This window comes from Sus scrofa, chromosome 3 (assembly GCF_000003025.6).
Source record: "Sus scrofa isolate TJ Tabasco breed Duroc chromosome 3, Sscrofa11.1, whole genome shotgun sequence".
NCBI classification, from domain to species: domain Eukaryota; kingdom Metazoa; phylum Chordata; class Mammalia; order Artiodactyla; family Suidae; genus Sus; species Sus scrofa.
This window is the reverse complement of record NC_010445.4, coordinates 7,623,289-7,643,043: the sequence shown is the minus strand read 5'-3', so window position 1 is coordinate 7,643,043 and position 19,755 is coordinate 7,623,289. Positions and strand designations below refer to the sequence as shown.

General features: G+C 50.5%; 1 protein-coding gene and 1 long non-coding RNA gene across 2 annotated transcripts; one reads left to right on the top strand and one right to left on the bottom strand.

Annotated features, from left to right (window-relative positions):
• Positions 1,983-19,718, bottom strand: LOC110259864 (group 10 secretory phospholipase A2-like). The gene is made up of 4 exons (XM_021086183.1): positions 19,567-19,718; positions 15,544-15,694; positions 13,478-13,584; positions 1,983-2,185 (listed from the first exon to the last, which is right to left on the bottom strand). The coding sequence occupies exons 1-4, from the start codon at positions 19,643-19,645 to the stop codon at positions 2,043-2,045; spliced, it is 480 nt and encodes a 159-aa protein (XP_020941842.1). The 5' UTR covers positions 19,646-19,718; the 3' UTR covers positions 1,983-2,042.
• LOC110259865 lies at positions 2,076-3,068 on the top strand. Its single transcript, XR_002342268.1, has 2 exons — positions 2,076-2,597; positions 2,719-3,068. It is a non-coding gene; the product is annotated as an uncharacterized LOC110259865 (long non-coding RNA).

Here is a 19,755-nt window from a genome sequence, read left to right as displayed (position 1 = left end):
GGGGAAGAAGGTACTTTATGGAAGGCCGCCGTGTGGCAGAGCGGAAAGAGGTCTGACGGGGAGCTCTGTGGGCCTGAGTGCTCCCCCTGCTCTGTCGCCACCTGGGACAGTGCCCATCTCTCTGGGTTAACGTGTAAGATGAGAGAGCCGAACGGGACAGCTCCCGAGTCAGAACTCTTGGTCGTAAGTGACAGAAATCTCAGTTGGCTTTCCTACCACGGGAGGTACTCAGAGACCCGAATGGTGTCATCAGGGCCACGCACTGCCTGTCCCTGTCACAGCTCCGTGCTTTCCTGCACCTGCTGTTTGGCAGTTCTTTGCGTGGGGGCCCTGGGTCACTGCAGGTGCAGGTGTGCAGCTCAGCAGCCCGGGAGGAAAGAGAGCCCTTCAATCCCCGGAGCGCTTAGGAAAAGCCCAGCGTACAGGCCTTGGCTGTGCTTGGCCCAGCCGGGGTCACGGGCCCCCCCAACCCATCCCACATGCAGGGGTCTGGGGCCTCGCCAGGCTTGGGCGCGCACTCACCCCCAACCTGGGGTGGGCGTCAGCCCTCCGAGGCCACATGAAGGAGCAGAGGGGAGGGAGGCTCCCCAAAGGGAAACTCGGAAGGTGCTTCCAGAAGACAGGGATGGCCCTCAGGCAGGCAGAAGTAACACGTCACCACGCCAGCATCCTTTTGGCCCGAAGCAGCCCGAGGCCTGAAGGGCCCTTGGCCTCATGTGTCAGGAGCAGCCCTATGGGTGGTTCTCAGAACCCAGCAAGAAGCTCCCTCATCTGTTTCACTTCTGTGAACTCACTTACTCACGCACCGTTCACAGAGCCCCTGCTCTGGCCCTGGTTCGTGGCTGGACACCGCAGATCTCCTTAACCCTCTAACCCTCCAGTCACCCTGACAGACCCTGCAGCACCTGCGCCTCCCTGGCCCTGCAGGACTGTCTCCTTCTTCGATGAAGAGATGGAGGCCGGGTGGCGCTGGTGGACCTGGGCCCGGGCCGGACTCCCGATCCAGGGCTCCCCACCTGCACCCGCTCTCCATGTCATGCTGCCAAGATGAGTAATACCCACCTACGCTTTGGGGAGGAGCAGCGCAAAGCCAGCTTGGCCTGGAGCAAACAGGCGGGGCTAGACACTCCCTGCTTATCACCTGCACAGGGAACAGGCCTGGAGAGTGAGGGCCACAGGCCGCCCCTCATGCCTCTGGCCCCTCATCAGAGCAGGCCTGGGTGGGTCCGATATTCAGACCCTTTGATGCAAGAATTGCATTTAAATACATCTCAGGTAAAGAATAATGAGGAGGGAGGGCAGAGATTTATTCACAAGCATCCTCATCACATCAATAGTTGATAAAAATAGGAAATAGCACCAGTATCCAAAAGCTAGCAATACAACCATTTAAAATGAAGTTTCCAAAGGTTTTTTTTTTAAGACATGGAGAAACGGGGGAAAAATTATGAAAATCATATGGTAGAGAGCTACAGTTTTAAAACAGATGAGATGAATGTACAGCACACTAGGATGCTAAAAGTGGTTATTCTGGACTGTGGGAATTTGATTTTTTTTTTTTCCTCCCTTGTATTTCTCTCTCTTCTTAATGATGAGCAATCAGGAAATAAGTTTAACTGCTGAGTTACAACAGTTAACAGTTGAGGTGGAGCAGGATAGGGAAAACGTCTCGAGCTCACAACTGCCAGACTTGAACTTCACAAGGTTGGACATCGTGTGGGCCATCTTGTGTGTTGCTTCAGCCCAGCCCCGAAGCTCAGCCCTTTTCATCAAGATGGAACCTCAAAAGTGGTACCAAACCCAAGACAGTCGTAAATACAGTTGGGGCTTTACAAAACAGGCATGAGACTTTTGACATTAATCAAAGTGGAAACTAAACTGGCTCCAGCCCCAAGTTCCAGGACAGCAGAGAAAGCAAACATTAGGGCTGCAGCTTGAACACTTGGCCTCAGTTCCCTTCTGCAAAGGACTGAATAAGACTCTTGATACGCAAAAAGGAGTTTTATTTCCTTGTGCAAAAAAGACATTTCAAGTCAGGCTAGTCAGTCACATTTGGGTGAGTCCTTCTCACACAGAAAACGGGGGTAGAAGAGGTACTTGATGTTGTACTCAGTTTGGGCTAAGCAGTAAGCAACCGCCTGGTCACACTTGCACATGAGTTCTTGACATTTGTCCTGCGCCGGTCCTAGAAGAAGTGGGGAGAGTGAGGTTAAGGCAGGGACTTGCAGTGACCTGAGGATAAACCAGTCAAGCTGGAGGCAAGAGGGCCATAAATTGCATCCGGGTGACAGTTCCGATGTGATCTCCATCATCGAGGCAAGTCCAGAGGGAGGAGATGTCTGCCCCAATTTTACAGAAAAGGAAATTGAAGTTGCCAGGGAAGTGCTTTCAGATGGAAGTCCCAAGTCCATATGCCTTTTGGCTTCTGCATCAGTATTAAACCCTTGCATGTGAGGATCCGTTTAGATAAGCAGTAGACGCCTGGGAACCATCAGGCTTTTTTGGAACATCTGCTTTGCTCCTTCCTAGCTGCGTGATCTTATCTGAACGTTCTGAGCCAAGCCCTCGCTTAGATGGGGACACTGTCCACTTTGCAGGTGACTGGGACGCCTGGGGGAGAAAGCCCATGTAAAGTGCCCTGCAGGGGCTTGGTTGGCCCTGGGGAGGCATTCCATCTATATTGCCTCCATCTGCATTTCTCTGCCTTTGTTCTCCAAGTCTCTTGCAGATGCTCCTTCAAGAAAAGAGCTTATTCCCGCAGCCAATATAATAAATACCCCAATGGTGAAAAGCTGAAGGCCTTCCAGATAAAATCTGGAAGAAGACAAGGATGCCGACTTTCAATGCTTCTATTCAACAATGGATTGGAAGTCCTAGCCATAGCAACCAGTCAAGAAAAAGAAAAGGTATCCAAACTGGAAGAGAATAGGTAAAATCGTCCCTATATGCAGATGACATGATACTATCTAAAAAAAACTCGTTTTCAGTAACAATCCTGTATTCCATCTCTCCCTTCCATCCTGGCCCTGCCTTACACAGAGACATAAAGGTTGCCATCCAAAGATAAATCTGGGTTGGAAAGTTTTTTTTTTTTTTTCCTTGCTTTTTAGGGCCGCCCTAGGCTAGGGGTCGAATCTCAACTGCAGCTGCCAACCTCTACCACAGCCACAGCAACACGGGATCTGAGCTGAGTTTGCAACCTACACCACAGCTCACTAATGCCAGGTCCTTAAGTCACTTAGCGAGGCCAGGGATCGAACCTACATCCTCACCGATATTAGCTGGGTTCGTTACCGCTGAGCCACAATGGGAACGCCCTAGATTTTGTAATCATCAAGTTGTATCTTATTAGTGTAGAAGGTATAACTGCTATGAATACATCACCTGCCTTTGACTACGGGCTTTTAATTATTCTCATAAATAGGGGCAAAAATCCTACTATTAAGTCCTTCCAAATTCCTCCCAGAGACACAGTGAAGGATTAGGTAGCCAACTTGGCCATGGGTATCGTAGCTGTGTACCTGTGGGCACAGCACTTCATCCCTCCCAGGCAGTTTCCACAGGAGCCACATGAGGATACTAAAAGTACATACTTCTAAGGGCTCTTGGGAGAATGAGTTGGTGTAACTCAGGGCATACAGCAGGTGCTCGTGAGCCATAGCTGACCTTAAGGTGCGACATCATCTTTAGAGATCCCCTCTTAAATGCATAGGTTCTGGAGTTCCCCGTCGTGGCACAGCACAAACTGACTAGGAACCATGAGGTTGCAGGTTCAATCCCTGGCCTCGCTCAGTGGGTGAAGGATCCAGTGTTGCCGTGGGCTGTGGTGTAGGCTGCAGATGTGGCTCAGATCTGGCGTGGCTGTGCCTGTGGCTGTGGTGTAGGCTGGCAGCTCTAGTTCCGATTAGACCCCTAGCCTGGGATCCTCCATGTGCCTCGGATGTGGCAATAAAAAGACAACAACAACAAAAAAGACCCCCTTTTAAATGTACAAGTTCTGGAGTTCCCATCGTGGCGCAGCAGAAACAATTCAACTGTGAACGGTGAGGTTGCGGGTTTGATCCCTGGACTCGCTCAGGGGGTTAAGGCTCCAGCATTGTGGTGAGCTGTGGTGTAGGTCGCAGATACAGCTTGGATCTTACATTGCTGTGGCTGTGGTGTAGGCCATCCGCTGGCTATAGCTCCAATTGGACCCCTAGCCTGGGAACCTCCATATGCTGCTGGTGTGGCCCTAAAAAGCAAAACAAACTAACAAACAAGCCAACAAACAAAAACCACAAAAGCAAAAATGCACAGGTTCCTTGGAGATCCTAGCAGGGCGAAGCAAAAGACAAAAAATTCATCAGCTTCTCTCTCAGGGCAAGACTTGAGGAGTCTGGCAGCACCAGGAGGCAGTGGAGTGATGGGCGGGGCTGTCAATCAGCGGCCGGCACCCCCTGCCCTACAATGACCTGAGTGTTTATCTCCATGGCTGCACACAGGGTTTCCCAAACTTAGGCTCCTGGCAGCTTTACATCCCCTCTTTGTTGAACACTAAGTCAATGATTAAATACCTTCTGATTTCATTATGCTAACTGGTATTAAATTGCATTAATAAATTCTATCAGTGACATTCATGGAAACCCAAAGTCTTAAACCACAATACAAGAAACTGAAAAACACAGAAACAACACAAAAACAACAATAAAAACCAGTGGAGATAATGTTCTAATATTAGTCTAGTTAGATGCAGTTGCCCATCTGAAGCCTCTAAACTGTTTTTTTTTTTTTTTTTAAGGGTTGGGGAGTGATTAGCAAGTCCAAGAGAGATTTACCCCCTCCAGCAGTCAGACCATCATTCCATTGATACTTCCTCCTTGCCTAATTGGAAAAATTTAACAAAGGACTTAAAAGGAAGTTTGTTTTGTTTGTTTGTTTTTAGCATTTTCAGAGCCGCACCTGTGGCATGTGGATGTTCCCAGGATAGAGGTGGAATCAGAGCTGCAGCTGCCACCCATGACACAGCCAGCAACACAAGCCTCATCCGCAACCTACACCACAGCTCACGGCAATGCTGGATCCTTAACCCACTGATCGAGGCCAGGGATCGAACCTAAATCCTCATGGATATTAGTTGGATTCATTTCCACTGAGTCGACAACGGGAACTCCCTGAAAAGGGAAAATCTTTCTCACTTAAATTCATTTATCAAGCTTCCCACACTTGGTAAAACGATTGCAAGAAGAGGGCGGAACACAGCCACTCCCCTCCTCATTCCCAAAGCCAAAGAATTTAAACACTTAAATTCTGCAGACTGCCTTGGTTGTAATTCAGTGTATGGGTAACAGGAAACGTCGAGGCAAGAGGAGCCTGCCTTGCAGTTATGCAGAGCCAGGCACTGGGCAAAGGGCTGGCCTTATGGTCCCCATCCCACCCAGTCTTCTCAGCACCCCAGCTTTACAGAAGAGAAATCCGGGGGTGGGGGGGGTGCCTTGGGAACTGAGGCCCCAACCCAGCTCGCCTGACCCCAGGCCTCATGGCTTGTCTGCAGGAGGGAACAGCATGTCCACTCTGGGGCACACCCCCACCCTTACAAATCCAGGCTTGTAACAGAGCATTGTTCACTAGAGTTTGCTTTCTCTCTCTCTCTCTCTCTTTTTTTTTTTTTTTTTTTTTTGCAGCCCTGAGGCATATGGAGTTCCTGGGCCAGGGATCAGATCTGAGCTGCAGGTGTGACCTAAGCTGTAGCTTCAGCACCAGATCCTTAAGCCTCTGCACCAGGCTCGGGGCTGGAATCTGCATCCCAGTGTCCCCAAGATGCCGCCGATCCCGTAGCGCCACACTAGGAACTCCTGCTAGAGTTTTAATGACATGAGAAACAGCTTATATTTAAGAGAAAAAAAGAGGTCCAAAACGTACTGCTATATTTTTTATATAGTATGTACTCAAAAAAGACAAAACCCTTAAAAAATAAAATAAAAACCCCGAACACTGGAAAGTTCACCAAGTAGTTGTCTGGGTAGTGTCTATGGGAGTTTTATTTCCCATAACACTTTTGCATTTTGTAATTTGGTACTTTTCCACTTTGAGCTATATGATGGCTTTCATTATGGCAAAAGTCATCTCAAGTAACAGAATTTGGAGGGCAGCTGTTGCAGTTTGTCGTTTGTTAGACTTACAATATCCAAACCACTCGATGGCAGTGCTCAAGGGAGGTGGCTTATGGGGTCTTTGGTGGCCCTACTCCCCCCTCCCCCAGTCTTTACCAGGTCTCACCAGCCTCTACGATAAACACAATTTAGGTTTTTTTTAATTGCCCTTGCCCCATAAAGACCCCTCCAGGACAAGTTCTCCAACCCCTTTCCAGCTGCCCCCCCAGCCCTTTTTACAAATGAATTCTAGAGATGCCTCAAATACACCATCTGACCCAACAATTCTAGGACTCAACCCTATATAGCCTTCTCACAGGCACACAAAGACTTGGGAAAAGCCACGGTCTCTGCAAACCGTGACCAGCAGTTGATAGGGAAGTGGTCAGCATACATTCATGTCACAGACCCGTCAGCCATGGGCTGTCATCTCCCCCAGGGGGTGTTTGGCCACATCTGGAGAGATTTTCAGTTGTCCCATGTGGGACCTGCTGCTGGCTTCTGGTGGGTGAGACCAGGGATGCTGCTAAACCACCTCAGCCCCCAGCCCAGCCTCCCGCAACACAGGGTCATCCAGCCAGCGATGTCCGTGGCGTCAAGATGGAGGCTCTCCACTGCAGACGACTGTCAGGCTTCACTGCTGTTATCATTATTATTATTATTTGCTTTTAGGGCCACACCCGCGGCATGTGGAAGTTCCCAGGCTAGGGGTCCAATCGGAGCTGCAGGTGCTGGCCTACACCACAGCCACAGCAGCAAAGGATCTGAGCCACGCCTGTGACTACGCCACAGCTCACGGCAACACTGCATCCTTAACCTATTGAGTAAGGCCAGGGATTGAATCCGAGTCCTCATGGATACTAGTTGGGTTCACTGCTGCTGAGCCACAATGGGTGCTCCCATTCTCACCATTTTAAAGTGCACAAGTCAGTGGCATTTAGTACATTCCCAATGTGGTGCGACCGTCACTGCTACCTAGTTCCAAAACATTTCTCTCACCGCAAAAGAAATCCCATAGTTACTAAGTCACTCCTCACTTCCCCTCTCCAGAGTCCCTGGTAACTGCTAATATACTCTCTGTCTCTAAGGATTTGCCTAGTCTGGACACTTCATATACATGGAATCATAGGATGGGTGACCTTTTGTGTCTGGCTTCTTTTACTAACCCTGATGGTTTCAAGGGTACATTCTCAATAATATTTGTGGGGAAAATACAGAAAAGCCATACAGCATTTTCAATTCTTGTTTTGTCTTTTTAGGGCACACCTGTGGCATATGGAAGTTCCCAGGCTGGGGTGGAATCAGAGCTGCAGCTGCCGGCCTACACCACAGCCTCAGCAACGCCAGATTGGAGCTGCAACTGCCACCTATGCAACAGCTTGTGGCCACTCTGGATCCTTAACCCACTGAGCAAGGCTGGGGATCGAACTGGCATCCTCATAGATAACTGGGTTCTTTTTTTTGCTTTTCAGGACCATACTCATGGCATATGGAGGTTCCAAGGTGAGGGGTCGAATCAGAGCTACAGCTGCCAGCTACAGCCACAGCCACGCAGGATCCAGGCCACTTCTGTGACCTACACCACAGCTCATCGCAATGCTGGATCCTTAACCCACTGAGTGAGGACAGGGATCGAACCTGCAACCTCATGGTTCCTAGTTGCATTTGTTTCTGCTGCACCACAACAGGAACTCTACTAGCAGGGTTCTTAACTCACTGAGCCACAAGGGAATTCCGAGCATTTCAAATTCTTATACAAACCCAGCACCAGAGTCTCATTGTTCCCATTTTATAGATGAGGCAAGTGAAGCTCTGAAGGATTCAGGAACTTACCCAAGGGCACAGAGCTGGAAGGGGTGGGTCAGATTTCCACCCAGAATTTGCAGACCCAACGCCTGCATGTCCCATAATTATGCTCCCGTCTCCTTGAGCAAGAAAGATTCTTTCAAAAGCAAGGTTTGGTCTCACTGCCCATGGCCTCAGGAGCCCCAGAGCATCATGTTATTCAAGAATAATAAAAACTCAGGAGTTCCCATTGTGGCGCAGCGGAAATGAATCCAACTAGGAACGACGAGGTTGCAGGTTTGATCCCCTGCCTTGCTCAGTGGGTTAAGGATCTGGCGTTGCCACGAGCTGTGGTGTAGGTCACAGATGCAGCTCGGATCTGGCCCTGGCGTGGCTGTGGTGGAGGCCAGCAGCTGTAGCTCTGATTAGGGCCATAGCCTGGGAACCTCCATGTGCCTCAGGTGCAGCCCTAAAAAAAAAAGCAGAAAATGAAGCTCCCAAGGGTTACATTTAAAATAAAGGCCTGCCAGTAAATATTATTATATGCTTAACATTTTTCAAAATATATTTGTCAGGCCCATAAATGGAAAATGGGCCACACCTGTAATTAAGTCAACAACTGTGTTCAGAATATCTCCAAACAGAATAAGAGAATATTTTTAGCCAAAAATGCATAATAGGTATTTTGGTTCTCTTCATTCGGTTCAGGGAGGGCAGTTCTGTAAACAGGCACAGACTCCACCAGCAGACACACCAATAAATATTTCACAAACCTCATTTTTACATGGTGAGGGGCAAGCAGAACATGTAGGCTGAAGGGCGAAGAGATCAGTCTTTAACAGATTTCCCATTTAAGGTCCACGTCCCTCCCTCTCTGCCCCTCAGGGGAAGGGGGCAGTTTGGGGACAGGGACCGTGCCCAGAAGTGGGTCTATCACCCCAGGTTAAGCAAATTGCTTCTCCCCCTGGGCTTCATTTCCCCAACTCTGAATGAGAGGGTTGAGGAGTTCCCTGGTGGCCTAGTAGTTACAGACTTGGTGTTGTCACTGCTGTGGCTCGGGTTTGATCCCTGGCCTGGGAGCTTCCACATGGCATGGGTGCAGCCAAAATCAATCAGTCCATAAAATTTTGAAATGAGAGGGTTGGAGAGTTCCCTGCTGGCCTAGCAGCTAAGGACTGTCATTGCTGTGGCTTGGGTTTGATCCCTAGCCTGGAAAATTCCACAGGCCGTGGGTGCAGCCAAAAGAAATACATAAATAAAACTTCTAAAATTAAAATTTTTTTAAAGTAAGTGAGAGTGTTGGGAGTTCCCTGGCAGCCTAGCAGTTAAAGGCTTGGCATTGTCACTGCTGTGACTGGAGTTCCGACTGTGGCTTGGGTTTGACCCCTGGCCCAGGAACTTCCACATGCCTTGGGTGCAGCCAAAAAAAAAAAAAAGAAAAAAAAAAAGAAAAAATTAACTGAGATTGGATAAGATGAGGCTTGGGGTACTTTCAGTCCTAAAAATTGATGTCGTGTCTCCATATTAATTCAGCCTTGCTTTAAGCCAACTCCTAATTCAGACCAAGAAGAAGCAGCTGAGAATAGATGCCTATCTAAAACATCATCTTACGTAATCCTTAGGGTTGCCTCTTTCCTGCTAGGGCAGACCCCATCTGCAGAAGCTGGGATTTTCGTGGAGATCCTCAATCCCTCATGTGGAGGTGATGGAGGTCAGAGCGAGGTTCATATATGAAGGTGAAGGATGGAGGAGAAGGGAAGGAAGAAAGTAACCACCTCCATCTGATACATGAGTATCACATTATAATGCCCCCCCCCTTTTTTTCATCTTTACAACACCCACATTCCAGGGAAGGGAACAGGCTCAGAGAGGCTTAGGGCTAAGTGATTTTCAAGAAAAGTACCAAGACTATTTAATGAAGAAAAAAAGAGTCTCTTCAACAACTAGATATCCACACACAAAAGAATAAAGGTGGATCCCTACCACCCATCAAATGTAAAAATTGACTCAAAATAGACCAACACCTAAATGTGAGAGTTCAAACTATAAAACCGTTCAAAGAAAAAGGGTAAACGTTCATGACCTTGGATCTGGCAATGGATTCTTAGGACACCAAAAACAACTAACCAAAGACAAAAGAGATAAATTAGACTTTATCAAAATTAAAACTTTTGTATATCAAAGACATTACCAAGACAATGAAAAGACAATAGAATGGTAGGAAATATTTGCAAATCGCATATATGCTAGAGTCCACTATCCAGAATATATAAAGAGCTCTTACAATTCAACAACACAAGGACACTCTTTTTTTTTTTTTTTTTTTTTTTTTTTGTCTTTTTGCTATTTCTTGAGCCACTCCCTCGGCATATGGAGGTTCCCAGGCTAGGGGTCGAATTGGAGCTGTAGCCATCAGCCTACGCCAAAGCCACAGCAACTCGGGATCCGAGCCGCGTCTGCAACCTACACCACAGCTCACGGCAACGCCGGATCGTTAACCCACTGAGCAAGGGCAAGGACCGAACCCGCAACCTCATGGTTCCTAGTCGGATTCGTTAACCACTGCGCCACGACAGGAACTCCTTTTTTTTTTTTTCAAGGCCATACCTGCAGTATATGGAAGTTCCCGGGCTAAGGGTCGAGTGGGATCTGCAGCTGCTGGCCTACACCACAGTGGTCAAGAGGTGCAAACAACCCAATGTCCACCAATGGATGGTGGATACACAAAACGTGGGACATACCTACAATGAAATATTCCTCAGCGATAAAAAGGAATAGAGTTCAGATACAGGCTACAACATGGATGACTCCTGAAAACATGATGCTAAGCGAAAGAAGCCAGACACAAAAGGATACGTACTGTACAATTTCATTTATGTGGCATATCTAGAACAGATAAATTCATAGAAATTGAAAGCAAATTGGTAGCTTCCAGGTGCTGGCTGGAGGGAGCATGAGGGCTGACTGCTTAATCGGATATGGGATTTTTGGGAGGTGGGTAGTGTTGATGAAAATGTTTGAAACTAGATAGAGATGGTAGTTGGAGGACATTGTGAATGTATTAAATATCACTAAATGTACACTTTAATTTTTATTTATTTTTGCTTTTCTTAGGGCTGAGCATGCGGCATATGAAAGTTCCCAGGCTAGGGGTCGAATTGGAGCTGCAGCTGCCAGCCTAGGCCACAGCCACAACAATGGAGGATCTGAGCCACACCTGTGACCTTCACCACAGCTCATGGCAATGCCAGATCCTTTAACCCACTGAGTGAAGCCAGAGGTCAAACCCGCATCCTCATGGTTACTAGTCGGATTTGTTACTGCCGAGCCACAAAGGGAACTCTATGAATTGTACACTTTAAATTGGGTAATTTCGGAGCTTCCGTTGCGGTTCAGTGGGTTAAGAACCTGACATAGTGTCAGCGAGGATGAAGGTTCAATCCCTGAGCTTGCTCAGTGGGTTAAAGATGTGGCACTGCCACAAGTTGTGGCGTAGGCTGGCAGCTGCAGCTCTGATCCGACCCCTAGGCGGGGAATGTCCTTATGCCACAGGTGTTGCCATAAAAAGGAAAAAAAATCATTAATTTTTATATCATCTCTAGTCTCAATTCAAAGTAAAAAGAAAAAAAGTTATAGAACCAGTTGTCTGAGTCATTTCTAGCTCCTCAATAAGGTGGAGTTTCACTGCCAGAACTCCAGGCTTACCTACATCGTGTCTGTACTATTCTTCAGTTCCTGTTTTTTCCATTGACTCAGCTTTTTAATTTATTTGAAAGGAAACCGTAGGTAGAAAATACCATCCATCAGCAGGTAATCTTAAAAACAAATACCTCACTCCTTTTCTTATTGTTTTGTTTTAAAAACCAGTCGGGTTGCCCCAGGGATGCAATATTTTAAACTGCGGTTTTATCTTCCTTTTAGCTGCAGAAGCACTGGTCAAGTAAAATGTAGAGCAATGTTAGATTTTGTTACAATTATCCTTACTAAAGACATGCAGTTGGTGGTTAAAGATAAGTAGATAAATAGGCAGATAGACAATGATTTTTTTAAAGCCAGAATTAAATGTAAGACCAGAACTGTTTAGGGGTTTTCTGGGTTTTTTTTGTTTTGTTTTGTTTTTTGTTTTTGGAGTTGGTAGGGGGCACATCTGGAGCATATGGAAGTTCCTGGGCCAGGGATAGAACCCATGCCACAGCAGTGACAACACCAGACCCTTAACCAACTGTACCACCAGGGAACTCCTAGAACTGTTTTTGTTTGTTTGGTTTTGCTTTTTTTAGGGCCGCACCTGCAGCACATGGAAGTTCCCAGGCTAGGGGTCTAAGTGGAGCTACAGCTGCCAGCCTACACCACAGCCACAGCAATGCCAGATCCAAGCCGTGTCTGCAACTTACCCCACAGCTCACAGCAATGCCAGATCCTTAATCCACCTGAGCGGGGCCAGGGATCGAGCCAAAAACCTCATGGTTCCTAGTCGGATTTGTCTCCACTGTGCCACAACGGGAACTCCTAGAACTGCTTTTGAATAAGGCTGTAAGCCAGAAACCTACTCTCTCTGTTAGAAGGATCAGCAAGTGTCCCAGGGATGGTAAAGCTGAAGTAACACTGAACTGGAGTTCCTGCTGGGGCGCAGTGGGTTAGGAAACCGACGCAGCTGCTCAGGTCACTGCAGAGGCACGTGTTCGATCTCCAGCCGGGCACGGTGAGTTAAAGGATCCAGCGTTACAGCATAGATTGCATCTGAGGCTTGGATTCCATCCCTGGCCCGGGAACAGCCACATGCCATGGGTACACCATAAAAATGAATGAATGAATGAATGAATAAAGTGACACTGAACCGAGACTTTCTCCTAATTTCACAAAATTAGGAAGATGAAGAGATAATCGAAAGAGAGCTCATTTTCCTCGGGGTGTTCAGGATTACTCAGAACTGTGTTCGTGTACTCCCCCAGATTCTGAGCTTGATGGAACAGAACCCCGTCATCCTCACCAGAGGTTCCACGTGGGGTCATCTCCTTAACAGACAGGTAATGACCTCTACTAGGAAGGAAGCACCATGGCACCATCACTTCACCCTCATCGCAGGCTAGCTTGATTTCTGCTCCCAGTTCACCAATGAGGAAACTGAGGCTCGGAGATCAAGGCTCAGCCAACATCACAATACCTGAATCACTGATGAAGCTGCTGACTCCCAGGCCAGGGTTTGCAAACTCAAACGTCCCCTGGGCAGGCAGTGCTATTGAAGGAAGCAAAGGGGACACGCGAAACCCAGGCATCTTCTCTCCACGGTGACAAGGGGGCTTGCTACTCCGAGTTTTCTCAAAGCATCCGGCCTTTTGACCTACCTGCTGTTTTCCTAGGTTTGACAGAAACATTCCCTTTCCATAACAACATCAATGGCACAAGGGATATGCAACATGGTCATTGACACTTGGCCTCAGTCAGACGCACAATAGGGCATGGTGGAGCCTGGAGTAGATGGGAGAGGCAGGCCCCGCCTGTAGTTGGAAGCCCTGCTAAGCTTTAGGAAACGGTTGCGACTGGATCAGATGCTGGGAACTCACCACACAGGATGTGCTGATCAACGCACTTCCAGGAGTAGCGGTCCATCTTGGGACTGCAGCCAGCATCCTCGGCACGTTTGTAGCAGCAGTCGTGGTAGTGACAGCACCTGTGGGTGGCAGACAGGCAGACCAGCAGGTGAGTGAAGGCAAGGATGCTCTCCTGGGCGTCAGCCTGTGCCAGGACTGGGAGCAAGTGCAGACCCACAGGGGGACAGCCTCTTCTGGTCCAAGCTTTGCCTTAGACAATCCCCATCCTGGGAAATAAATTCCGCTGACCCCAGTAGGTCCTGTGAGGCCTCCATCCCTTGGCCAGGCTCGAGGCAGGCCTGCCTCGTTCTCTGAGTCTCTCCTCTGTTCCTGGAGAGAGGAACCTCCTGACTCAGCCCCCGACTCTGCCCTCTGCCTGGGAGAACTTTGCGCCCACCTTTCCAGCTTGAGGTCTCAGCCCAAGCCCAGCTCTGCTGCCAGGAGGCCAACCAGACCCCCTCTCACCCCAGGCTCTGATGATATCCTGGTTAAACCCTCTCATAAAACCAGGCTCCCGCCCTCCAGGCAGGTGTATGATGAGACCAGCATTAGGGAGAAGACTGATGAGCATCTGCCTTCCTCTGACCAGACCTCTGCGGGGGCGGGGCCCTTTCTGTCCTGTTGCCTACGGTGTCACCGGTGTCCAGCCCAGGGCCTGCCACATGATGGGACCTCAGTAACAATGGTAAAAATGAGAATAATACACAAATTCCATGAGAAACACCCACCAACGTCTGGAGACTTCCTCATCACACAATCGTTTGCTGCTATCGTTTCCATCCAGCCCACAGCCCCTCTCTATGTTGGGTGGGGTCTGGCAGGGACAGGGCAGCCAGAGTCCCCTCCACCCTCGAGGAGCTCCCAGTCTGATGGGGTAGGCAGAGAAGCCACCAGATGCCACAAGAGATGCTGGAATTCAGGGTGAGGAGAGGGGATCCTGGGAGCCAGAGGAGGCTTCAGGGAAGACTTCCTAGAGGCCGTGACCTCTGGGTGGCATCTGGAAAGGTGCTCAGGAACCAGACGAGCAGACTGGGGGAGGGCAGGGCCCACGGCGGGAGCCTCACAGGCACGAGGCTGGGTAAAGGCCTGTCAGGAACAATGACCTCCTTGGAGCCCAGGAAGAGACTATCGCATCCTGCCCTCCACCCCCTACTGGCACTAAGTAGAAATGGATGAGTGGCCCTTTAAGCCTCGGAGGGGGGGACCGTGTATAAAAGGGGGATTGCCACTGTATCTGCCTCCTTGGATGGCCATGGCCCTGAGGGCAAGGGAGAGGAAGTCACTTAAGATCAAAGCCCACAGCCCCCCCACCAACACACACAGAACAGCCCCGCCTCACACAGCAGCAGCAGAGGGCAGTGACTAGGGGCATGAATCCAGCCGGGCTGCCTGGGTTCAAATCCCAGTCCCCACCCCTTACTCTCTATGTGGCCCCAGGCAGGTTGATCTTTCTTTGCCTCACCTTCTTCATCTCTGAAATGGGGCTGTTGTGAGGATTCGACAGGGTTCTCAGAACATTTCCTATGCATAATAAGTCTGGTCAATGATATGTCTCTTTTTTAGCGAAAGCAATCAAGGGGCAGAGTGGGGGCAGCTGGCACCAAGGTTTGGCCTCACTGGCCGTGTTACCCAGGAGGCCCTCTGCCCGTAAGTAGCACATGTGCCCTGGGCTCTTCCTAATTTGTTTATTTATTTATTTGCTTTTTTAATGCCACACCCACAGCATATGGAGGTTCTCAGGCTAGGGGTCGAATCGGAGCTGCAGCTGCTGGCCTACACTAGAGCCACAGCAACATCAAATCTGAGTCGCATCTGCGACCTACACCACAGCTCACGGCAATGCCAGATCCTTAATCTACTGAGCAAGGCCAGGGATTGAACCCGCAACCTCATGGATACTAGTCGGAGTCGCTTCCACCGAGCCACAATGGGAACTCCAGCTCTTCCTAATTTAAACCCAACCTTGGTTTGGGGTATTGCCTCCTGAGCCTTAACTACCCCAGGGGGCGGGGACCTTCCAGCCCAAAGCAGGCACTTACCAGTCGATGGCATCCAGGGGCTGGCCATGGCCACCCAGGCCACAGTAACAGCCGTAGTTCATGTAGGCCACGGGGGTGCGGGTGCCAACGCAATTCACAGTCCCTGCCAGTTCGATGAGCCCACGTCGGTGCACATGTGACCTTTGGGAAGCTGGAGAGGTGGGGACAAACGTTAGAGGTTGCAGGTCAGGGCTGCCCTGGTCTTGGGGAAGGGCACTAGCTTTAAAAGGGCCTGGATGACTCTCTGAGATTGAATCTTGCTTCTCCTACTTCCAATCTGTGTGATCTTGGACAACACAATCTCTCCGTGCCTTGGTTTGTCTGTTTGTTTGTTTTTTGCTTTTTTTGCTTTTTTTGCTTTTTCTAGGGACGCATGGGCAGCATATGGAGGTTCCCAGACTGGGGTCCAATTGGAGCTGTAGCCGCCAGCCTACACCATAGCTACAGCAACATGGGATCTGAGCCACGTCTGCGAACTACACGCCAGCTCACAGCAACGCTGGATCCTTAACCCACTGAGCAAGGGCAGGGATCAAACCCTCAACCCCATGGTTCCTAGTTGGGTTCGTTAACCACTGAGCCACGACGGGAACTACCTCTCTGTGCTTTGGTTTCCTCATCTGTAAGACAGGGAGAAGGGGACCTCACACCACATAATGAAATGAGATCATGCATGTAAAGCATTCCTCATATAACAAGTTCTATTATGATCAGTATCTTCAAGGCAGCCATGGAAGAGAGAACAGGCCACAGAACCACAGCCTCTGAAAGATCTCACCACTGGGCCTTTGCATAGACTGGTCCCTCTTCTGGGAACACCCTAATTCCCAAACCTGTGCCCTTGTCAACTCCAGACACAGTCACACATCAGATATCTGTCCAGGCACTTGTGCTGGGCACTGGTGTCAGAGGTGAGCTGAAAGGGGTCCCCGCCGTCAAGGAGGGCTCCTGTGTGGAGGCCTCTCTGTCTCTGGGTCTCCAGACTCTGGCTCAGGACTCTCGGCTTCGCCTCATTTTTCACCATCCAGGCACCGCTTCCTCCCACACAGGGAGGCCCTATGACCTGATTCTAGTCATTTCTCTGGACCCCCACGCTGCTCTGGCACATAGCAGTACACAGTCAGTGCGACTTGAACACTTGTGTCTCACAGGCGAAAAAGAGGTGACCCAGGTGGGAAGGACGACCCCTCCAGTCACACAGCCAAGAAGAACCTGAGCTGATTAGGGGCTTCTGACTCCCAACCCAGTGCTCCTTATCCTCCCCGAGTAGCAGCAGGGGAAGGAGGCCTGCCAGGGTGACAGCACAGAGGGGATCGAGGGGGCCACCTCTGGGGGTGAGGGGCCTCCAAACCCGCTGTGACCTGGGCATCAGAGAATCCCAGAGCGACTCCTCCTTCCAGTGAGGGCCGTGAGTCCATGCTGGCTGGTGTTTGGTCAAAAAGCACCATCAGGGAGTTCCCGTGTGGCTCAGCAGGTTAAGAACCCAACTAGTATCCATAAGGATGTGGCTTTGATCCTTGGCCTTGCTCAGTGGGTTAAGGATCCCTCATTGCTGCAAGCTGGAACGTAGGTCACAGATGCAGCTTGGATCCAGTGTTATCATGGCTGTGATGTAGATCAGCGGTGGTACACGCCGGCAGCAGTGGCTCCAATTTGACCCCTAGCCTGGGAACTTCCATATGCCGCAGGTGTGGCCTAAAGAGACCAAAAAAAAAAGCACAATCAGGAGTTCCCGCTGTGGTGCAGTGGCTTAAGAATCCGACTGCAGCAGCTCAAGTCGCTGTGGGTTCAATCCTTGGCCTGATGCAGTGGATTAAAAGGATCATACATTGCCACAACTGTGGCATAGGTCACAGCTACAGCTTGGATTCAATCCCTGACCCAGGAGCTAAAGAAAAAACACAGAATCAGGCTGCAGTAAGGAGATGCTATCACTTCACCCTGCACTGTGCTCCCCAGTGGACAGGCAAGGTCATTGTCAGTGGCAGCGCCTCCTTGGCTTGTGGGCAGCCATTCTCCCATTTACAGAGGGCGAGACTGAGGCTAAGAGAGGCGAAAGAACCCATCCTGGTGTCCTGCTGCCTGGGCAGGTGAGCAGCAGAGCAGAATCTCTGGACTTTAACATCATGCCTCTTTCATTTCTCTTTATCCAGAACAAGTCTTTTGTTTGTTTCTTAACGGCTGTACTCCTGACATATGGACATTCCTCAGCCAGGGATTGACTCCAAACCACAGCTCCACCAACCCCAGATCCTTAACCCACTGCACCAGGCAGGATGAAGGCTGAACCTGCCTCTGCAGCAACCCGAGCTGCTGCAGTCAGGTTCTTAACCCACTGTGCCATGGCGGGAACTCCTAGAACAGGTCATCACACTGATTGTTTTTCAAAGCGTCCAGGCCCAAATTAAATTCAACTTCATTTTTTCTCTGTGGAAAAAGGAGTATCTTCATGAAGGGGACAGAGGTGAGCTGAATAGAAACAAAATGTGAAAATGAGTCTAGAGTTAAAGGTTTGCCTTCCTCTCTGGATGACCAGTCCCAGCTCTCAGGGGACTTGCCGAAGGCTGCTCCCAACTGCGCACGTCTCTGCCTGAAACCTCGCAGCTCCCATCCCCCTCCTCCCCCTTCCAGGTAGAGCTCAGGGTCCTCAGCTCGAGGCCCTGCAGGGGCCAACCCTCCCATTTCCCCATCGGCCTCTCTCAACGACCCCCGCCCCCCAGATACACACAGCCCTCCATCATCATTTCCTGTTCCTCCAGGTAAATTTCCCATCACATACACAGCAAATGCCCTCACCCCATCCTCGCCCAGCTCACCGATCACCTCCTTCTAGAATCTGCCTCGCCTCCAAAGGGACCCTGGTTACACTGTGCTGCTGCCTGCTTGTGGGAGTGACCCTCCAGCTTCAGATAACTGCCATCGGTAGCTTGGCATCCCCTGGTGTGCAGTGGGGCTTTCAGAAAAAGGCCCTCGGTCCCTGGATCTACCATGCCCCATGGAACACAGGCTAAGCTTATCTGACGGGCCAGGTTCCAACGCCACACCCCAAAGGTGGCTCCGGAGGTCCCTCCACCCTGACCTGACCCCTACTCTGGCGTCTCAGGGTCCCGGACTCAGCCTTATGGGGAACCCAGGCATGGGCGGATGCCCGGCACTGGGTCTGTAACCAAGGCAAACACTCTCTCCATGCCAGCTTAGGTGGGGCAGGTCATTCTGGGGGTTGTTTGTTCTGTCTGCCCACGACAGCCTCTGCTGGGAGGGCCAAGGCTGTCCAGGCTTCCTACTGGCCTGAGGGTGTGTGTGTGTGTGTGTTTATGAGTTACTGTGTGTTTGTGCTTCTATATGTGTGTCCATATGGAGCTGTCTCAGTGTCCCTGAGAGGGGTGTGTGTGTGTGTTCCCCTTGGCATATCTTTGCCTGTGTTGTGTGTCAGCCTGTCTATGAGCCCTATACCTGAGCGCCCAGGTGAGTCTGACTGTGTTCCATGCCTGTAGCGTCTGTATATTTCCCTGTGGGTGTCTGTACACCCAGAAATGGGCCGTTGCTGAGGGGACTTCTCTAAGGGTGATGATTGGGGTGGGTGAGAAGGCAACATCACATTCCTCCCTGGCCCCAGTTAGGGTGGGACCCTTCTTCCCCTGCTCAGTCTCACCCCTGGAGTCCCCCTCGTAGTGCTGCTGCAGTCCCCAGGGACAAGTGGAGCGGAAGGTCGGTTCATAGGAGCCTAGACCAGGTGGATGGGGAGATCTGATGGCTGGAGAGGGTGATAATGGCTGGAGAGGGTGTCTGGGGAGGACAATGAGCCTCCAGGGAAGGGCTGGGCCAGATCTGGGTTCCTGGGAGGCCTGAATGAGTGGGGGCTCTTGGAGAGGACAGGGGACAGGGCTCCTGGGAAGGTGGGAAGCAATGTGTCCATGCGCCACAGGAAGGAAAGCTGAGGGCCATAAGGCTCCTGGGACCCTGGGGAGCCAGAGGAGTCCCAGGAATTCCTGGGTCCTCGGAAGGGGCCCATCCCTCACTCACCTGCGCTGAGCCCGAGGCCGGGACCCAGGAGCAGCAGCAGCGACAGCCCTATTGGCGGGCACAAAGGCAGCGGACCCATCGGAGGGTGGCAGGTGTGGGGCAGTCTGGCGGACCAGTGGCCAGGGGCCCCCAGGCTCCTCCACGACGCCCCGCCCCGCCCGCCCATGGCCCCGCCCCGGCCCCGCCCCC